The sequence below is a fragment of the Sceloporus occidentalis genome, unplaced genomic scaffold (genome assembly GCF_023333645.1).
Source record: "Sceloporus occidentalis isolate IW3139 unplaced genomic scaffold, rSceOcc1.0.p SCAF_7, whole genome shotgun sequence".
Classification (NCBI taxonomy): domain Eukaryota; kingdom Metazoa; phylum Chordata; class Lepidosauria; order Squamata; family Phrynosomatidae; genus Sceloporus; species Sceloporus occidentalis.
The window spans coordinates 21534301-21541208 of NW_028316987.1; the positions used below are offsets into that span (position 1 = coordinate 21534301).

General features: G+C 41.5%; 1 protein-coding gene across 1 annotated transcript; it reads right to left on the minus strand.

The window, feature by feature from the left end:
- Positions 1-4951: 4951 nt before the first annotated feature.
- Positions 4952-6262, minus strand: LOC149309387 (uncharacterized protein F54H12.2-like). The gene has a single exon (XM_089532243.1). The coding sequence runs from the start codon at positions 6260-6262 to the stop codon at positions 4952-4954; it is 1311 nt and encodes a 436-aa protein (XP_089388369.1).
- Positions 6263-6908: the final 646 nt, after the last annotated feature.

A 6908-nucleotide genomic window follows, 5' to 3' on the forward strand; every position in this document is an offset into this window, starting at 1 on the left:
AGGGGGTAATTTAGTGTTTTTCATGAAATATGATTTTAAATCCTTGTTCTTGTGATTGAACCAATAATGTATTTCCAAAAAGCATAAAGTCAGAATTATTTGTTTTATTCATTCTGAATACAATCTACTGGGAAGCAATTGTACACCTCTAGGTAAGCTATGAAAAAATACCCTATCAGAAGATGCCAAATGGCCTAGAATTTTTCTTCTTGTGTATGCACTTTTCTACTTGTAGAGGGACGCTTTCACACCACATACATATAGCACTATGAATGCACTTTAACTGCCATGGCAACATCTTATGGAATCCAGTGGTTTGTACTTTGAGGAGGCAATAGAGCTCCCTGGGTGAGAATTCCAAGTGACCCCCCCCTTAAACTGCAACCACTTTGCAAGACATGAAGAATGAGGAGAGAACATATTGCATTGATAGTGTAGATAGATTTCACACAAAACATCTAAATTATTGAGTTTGCTTTAGTGAGAAACAGCAGATGATGAGTCGAGACAGGGTCCTGGGTGAGATTAGAGGACAGAGAGCTCACATTGAAACCATTGCTTTGGAAATGGGCAATATAAAGCCTGTACAGAGCATCTGTACAGAGCATACCCAGCCATTATCATAAAAGTAAGGAACTGTGCTGCACTGATCTGAAACAAAATGCTGGCGATTAGTTACCTCTAAATACTATTCAGTGTGAAATCTGAGGGCACATGTGAGCATTCATTATCAGGAGAAGCAGGAACAAGATAATAATATTTTCTGTTGTTATCTCAATGGGAGATTGCTTGGAAGGTGTTTCTTTTCATTCATGCAATACCTCCAATACCTTATTTTTCCATTTCAGTGATGCTAGCATTTGCAGTGCAATAAATTAATTCTGCTTTAACCCTGATTTTGGGTGACTAGTGGTTGGGCATTAGGTGTTCTTTGCCCTTTGCTTGCCCATGATCAAGGACAAAGAAGTTCATGATCTGAACAGACTTAATTAATTATTAGCAGATTAATTGCTTTCATTCACCAGCAAGTAGGCTGTCCTGGCTCAGGAAGTCTCTCTCCCCCCCCCCCCTCCCCGAAAAAGACATTTTTAAAGGTAAGATTCCTTTAAAAAAGAACAAATACATTTATTAACAAAGACAAATAAAAACACAAACAAAAAGAGACCATGACAAGCTAGATAAAAAAGAAAATAGTGCTCTTCCTGCTTCTATGTTCCTGAGGTTTCTCCATGAGGGGAAGCCTGTGGATGTAGCAGCCAGCAAGGGCACCCCTGTGCTTCTCCTGCTTCTCTGTTCCCAGGGTTTCTCCCTGGAAGGGAAGTTCAGTGATGGAATAGTCAGCAAGGATGCATGCACACCTCTCCTGATTTTAAGGAGGAGGAAGAGGTGTAGCCAAAATCTTTGTAGAGGAATTTTACTTAGCTCAAATTGAGAGGGGATTGGTTACAAGGACCCTATGAAATCATCTCCCACCTGTATATTGAGGGGGTGGTGGATTTCAGGAATGATGCAGAGGCAGAAAACTCCAATTAAAGTTTTTTTATTTAAAAGGGGAAAATCACATAGCAATTCACTATTATACACTCATTCATTCAAGGTTCAGGAAATCAGGGGCTAGCTTGGAAAAGGTTTGAGGCAGAACTACAGGTGATACTATAGATGAGGCTTGCCTCCGGAATCCAATTGGGTGAAGTCGGGTGAGACACAGCTGTTCTGTGTGTGTTGGTTGAACAGAAGTGCCGGAGCAAGACTAGAGATCACAGTGACATAGGGTCCCCATGAAATCTAAACTAGCACACTGAGGGGAGATTTCCAGGGGTTTTAAGGGCTAAAACTAGCCACAGGGCAAAGGTGTTGGATTGTATGGGATGAGGTAATTTGGTCTATCAATAATAAAGGGAAATGGGAAGGGAGTTAAGTCATTAGCCGGCTCATCAGGTGAGACATCTAGACAATCATTGCCCATTCTTCTGATTATTGGAGGTGATGATGATCCCATTAGTGACTCCCAAACTACCTGTTCGGCTAGTCTGAGGGGTATTGTTCCCAAAAGGTTCAATTAGGCTGACCTCATCTTGGTGTAGTGCGTACATGTCCACTCTGCGGAGTATGTTGGACTACATGGCAGGGTCCATCTGGGGCCATGTGGAATACACAGCAAAATTCAGAAAAATGGACTATGGCTGTGGTCCCAACTAGGTGACACCCCTCTTCTGAGAGTCACATGGTGCAGTTCGCACTCCTTGCACCCCATCCAGTGATACCACTGGGGAGAGGTATTTAGAATTCTCAGCCAGAGGATTCTCAAATACCTCACCAGACAAGGAGTCCCAGGCTTCTCTAGGATGTAGCTATGTAAGTTAAAGTGGAACAATTTTTAGCCATAGTGTATTTTTCTGAATTTTGGTGTGTGTGGTATTCCACATGACCCCGGAGGGACCCTGTCATGCAGTCCGCCATAACCCCCAGGCTGCAGTTTTCAGTTTATCTTTGTAAAGCTAGAGATTTGGAGAAGGAAGATTTTTTTATTGCAGGACAAAATTCTTATGTGGGGAGAATCCCTCCCCTCCTATATGTACCCTTTTGAGTACAATTCTGAGCTACTTATTCTGAGCTCCATATTTGAATCAGAGTAGAGGAAAGAGCAACAAAACTTCCAGTGCAGCTGACTCATTTAAAGGTCTTTCAGCAGCAGTATTTTTAAATATAAAATTTAATCTCACAGTTCGAGTGCTTTTAACTTGCTGGCATATCTGGAATCTTTTGGTTTTAGCATTCGCTAAATATACTGCCATGTAATTCCATTGGTTACAGATTCACTTAACACTGGTTGGAAAAATAGCTAAATTATGGACAGACCCTCAAAAGTGAGTGAAAAAAACAACAACAGAAAAATAATAAAAAAGGAGAAGTGTTTACTACTGACATTGAAAGCATAGGGATATGAAGATAGATGCTCAGCAACTTGGAAAATTGCATCATTTATTTAAAGTGAAATTTTCAAAAGTGCTTAAGTGGCTTAATGGTTCGTGTCTTATGACTTCCAGTGTAAAGTGTCCCACTACATCATCTAGATACCTGAATATGGAGTTCTATCTGACCGAGGTATGTCTAAAATAAATATTTGTTTCTAATAAACACTCCTTGCAGGCAAGAATCTTCCATGTGAGAGTCATTTGACACTGATAAACAAATATTTCAAATTTCAAATGAGCAAAAAGAATACAATCAAGCAAGGTGACACTGCGATAGTCAGGTATTTGAATGAAAAGTTGGAGCAGAATGCCTTAGGCTGAAATATGGTAACAACAAGTATTTGCTGAATAATTTACAATCATGAATAAAAACTTAACGCAACAAACTAAATGTCTGCATAGAAGGCTGTGTAAAATGAATTGGATAGGCTGGAAGGTAGAATATCTGATTACATGGATCAAATGCTTTCTTCATTCAAATAATGCAAAATTGTAGAATATAATTGCATTCTTGGAGCTTCTTGAATTGTATGGACTTTTGATTTTAAAGGCTAAAAGAATTGTTTACTTGTTTGCCCATCCCTTGATCTGACCCATAAGTTAGTTCCAAAATGTACTGCAGGAGATGGGAGTGTCTCTCCTGCTGGGAATCATACCTGGAAAAGACAATGGCCTGTTACAGACTGCCAAAATAAAGCTGCTTCGGGTCTCTTTGGAGGTATGCTATTTAGATGATGCATGCATCCTAAGAATCCGTAAGCTGCACCAAAGTTGCCCTCCAGTGCTTAGGAATGGAGTGTGGCTTTGGTGCGACCTCCGGACTCTTAGGACCCATGCATCATTTAAATAGCATACCTCCAAAGAGACCCAAAGCAGCTTTATTTTGGCAGTCTATAACAGGCCAATGTGATCTCAAGACCTCCACAGGAGCATCCTTCTATGTGGCACTGTCATTTCTATTAAAGCACAAAAATGGAGGCCACATTTTAACTGAAGGTAAGTTGTGGAAGAGAGGAGCTTGCACCACCACCCTACATAGAAAAGGTTGCATACAGGAGCCAAACATGTTCCAAAAGGCTGGGATGTTTTCATGAGGGCCATGGCAGAGCTCAATGTCCCAACGTCTGTGGTTGGGCACCATGCCAACAGAGAATTTTTGGACAAGCTAAAGAACCCCAACGATGCCACTCCGGTGCTGTTTCACACCCCCAAGACCTCCCGCAAAGCTTTGAGAAAACAGAGACAGTCTAGTACAGCTAATTGGCTCCATTTATGATTCTCCTGATGCTTTTTCAAAAAGAGAAATAAATAAGTTAAAATTATCACTCAAGTTTACGTTTTTATTTTAGTTAAAAGAAAAACACAAACAAGAAAAATTCTTTAAAATCCTTCCTAGAGGATCTATTTATTGACAAGAACGTTTATGAAAAGCGTTGCAGGTTATACATCCTTGGGCTGGTTGAAACATGTTTGGGACAAGTCTGGGCATGTATGAGACAAGCCTTGGCATGTTCCTCTTTGTTTTTACATGTTCAACCACCATTTCATCATTTCTTTGCAAGTTGTGAGAATATAATTCTTGAATATTTTTAAAAGTCAGGCCTTTACAGCGATGCTGAAGGAAAAACACACAGTGGTAACCACACACCACAGAGTCTGAGGCTTGCACTGCTCTGGGCTGAAACATAGTTTTGCAGGCGTTTTTTCTTAAAAATTTAACAATGGTTTTAGGAAAGAGCGGGTGGTCGGGAGGGTGTCCGTAGGAGTAAAAAAATTCACCGGTATTTTCTTCTGTTAAGTAGATAGCCAACCAGTGTTCTCCAGGGAGATTGTGGGGGTGAGTGTTGATGACTAGACAGACAGGTCTTTGTATCAGCTTCTCTCTAGGGAGCATGTCACATGGGAAGACTCCATAGAACGGCTTTCGAGTATAAGGATTTGAAGAAAGGATGCGGGTTAATTGCACGCTGTCCATGTTACATATAATCATACAAGACGTTTCTCCTGTGATTTATCTCTATCACATTGTCAAAAACACCATATACGATCATATTCACGGTAGTGGGCAGAGGTCTGGCGAACCGGAATTCAGCCCTCAGGTTCCCGGTTTTGATCAACGAATAATGATCTCCGCCTTCTTGGTCTGGGGTAAGGTCAAATGCAAAAAGCGTGTAACCTCTTGCATATTCGTCACGGTTGATTAAAAGAGATCGGTCTTTCATATGCTTGCCTGCTGTCTGCACCAAACTCATGTATTCCCTGACACAGTTTCCATCTTCAAAGTTGGGTTGAAATGGCTTTGTGGGGTTCTGCTCTCCATCCAAATACAGTGCAGCAAAATTGATGTCGTAATGCTTAAATTTAAAGGGGTTCTTGTTGTAAGTTCCACTGAAGGCGTCGTTGTCCACCAGGCCTATAATCACCTGCTTGGGTAATTGACCCAAAAAGAGATTCTCCTGGTTGGTGACACGGCTGCCTCTCGGGATGCTAAACACTTTCATGCTTACACGGTCCACAGGGTATTTGGCGTTGCATGTCAGCAGAGCTTCTGCATGACCTAGCCGTACTCCCGGTGACACTCTCACCTTCTTCACAAAAAGGGATGCTGATAAAATTTGCAGTTTGTAACTGCTGTCTGCATCATCGGTCATGAAGCAGAAAGGATCTTTGTTGCGTGTGAGTTTGATTTTTACATCCACCCCATTTAGAAGCAGTTTCTCCTGAAAAAATAGGTCTGTGTGGAGATGTCCCAGCAGATCTAGTTTTCTGCTTCCACGTGTCAGGTTTGCTCGTTCAATAAAGCCGTGATTATTCCCCTCCAGATCTGCCGATTCATGCTCTCCAGCGGTATCTTTATAGAACAACCCTGTAGAGAATTGGGTGGCTAGAGTGTCTTCACTGTAGTTCAACACAGATTCTATGAAAGCACGGTAAGGGTAACAGTTATTGCTCTGGCTGATCAGCCTATCGCCCAAAACCACATCCCGCTGACTAAAAATGGAGGCTATAGGATAGTTCACCAATCCAACTTCGGCAGTTGCAGGAATGTTTGTATTATCATCCTTAGTAATCTTACAGGTTAGATATAAGAGCGTATTATTGAGATCCATATAATCTTCACCATTTCCTGCAATGAAAAAATCTAGCGGCGCAGATTCTGTCAGAGCCGTCAAGGGGGGCACCTCAATATACAAACTTTTCTCGATACTTGTCTGTGTAGGTCCAATACTAAATAGGTCTAATTCAGATTTTGTGCATTCTTCAGATCCGCTGTGGATAAAAGCCATGGTTTTAGTTTAAAATATATCTCTCTTAGACTGTGCGCGAGGCCGACTCCTCCTCTTCCTTACAGCTCTCCGCTTCTGAGTTTTCTTTCTGCTTACACGTTTTCTTTTAAGGGCTCGTGGAGGGCCTATTAACCTCACCCGTGATGCTTTTCTTTTTTGACGATGCCTTCTTTGAATATACATCAGGCCTGAGCCTTCTTGTGGAGTTGTGGGTTTCATTTTATTCATAACTGCCTGAGTAACTTCACCGACCACATCTGTAGCAATATTCTGCATGGCTGTTTTAACATGGGGTTTCATCATGTTCAGACCTCTTTTCAAAAGTGGACCTGCTTTTCTGAAAAGGCTTCTGAAAATCCTGCCAAGCCCAGATCCGTACATTACAGGGGTTCCATGGTACCCTGGAAGACCGCTACCGGCTTGGACCCTGTAATAATCTCTATAAAGGGCAGGGTCACCATATGTTTTCACAAATACCATCTTTAAAGCTTCAGTATTCTCCTGGGGCGGAAATGTAGTTTCACAAGCACCTTACCCGAGCGAAATGGCACTTTTTTGTTCTGGTCCGACTTTATCTCAATGGTGATGGTGTCAATGTGATGCTTACTTACAGGGATGTAGTGAGGCTTATCATAAACAATATTGA

Coding starts and splice junctions, on each gene's coding strand:
- LOC149309387 (XM_089532243.1), bottom strand. CDS start 6,262: ATGGCTTTTATCCACAGCGGATCTGAAGAATGCACAAAATCTGAATTA.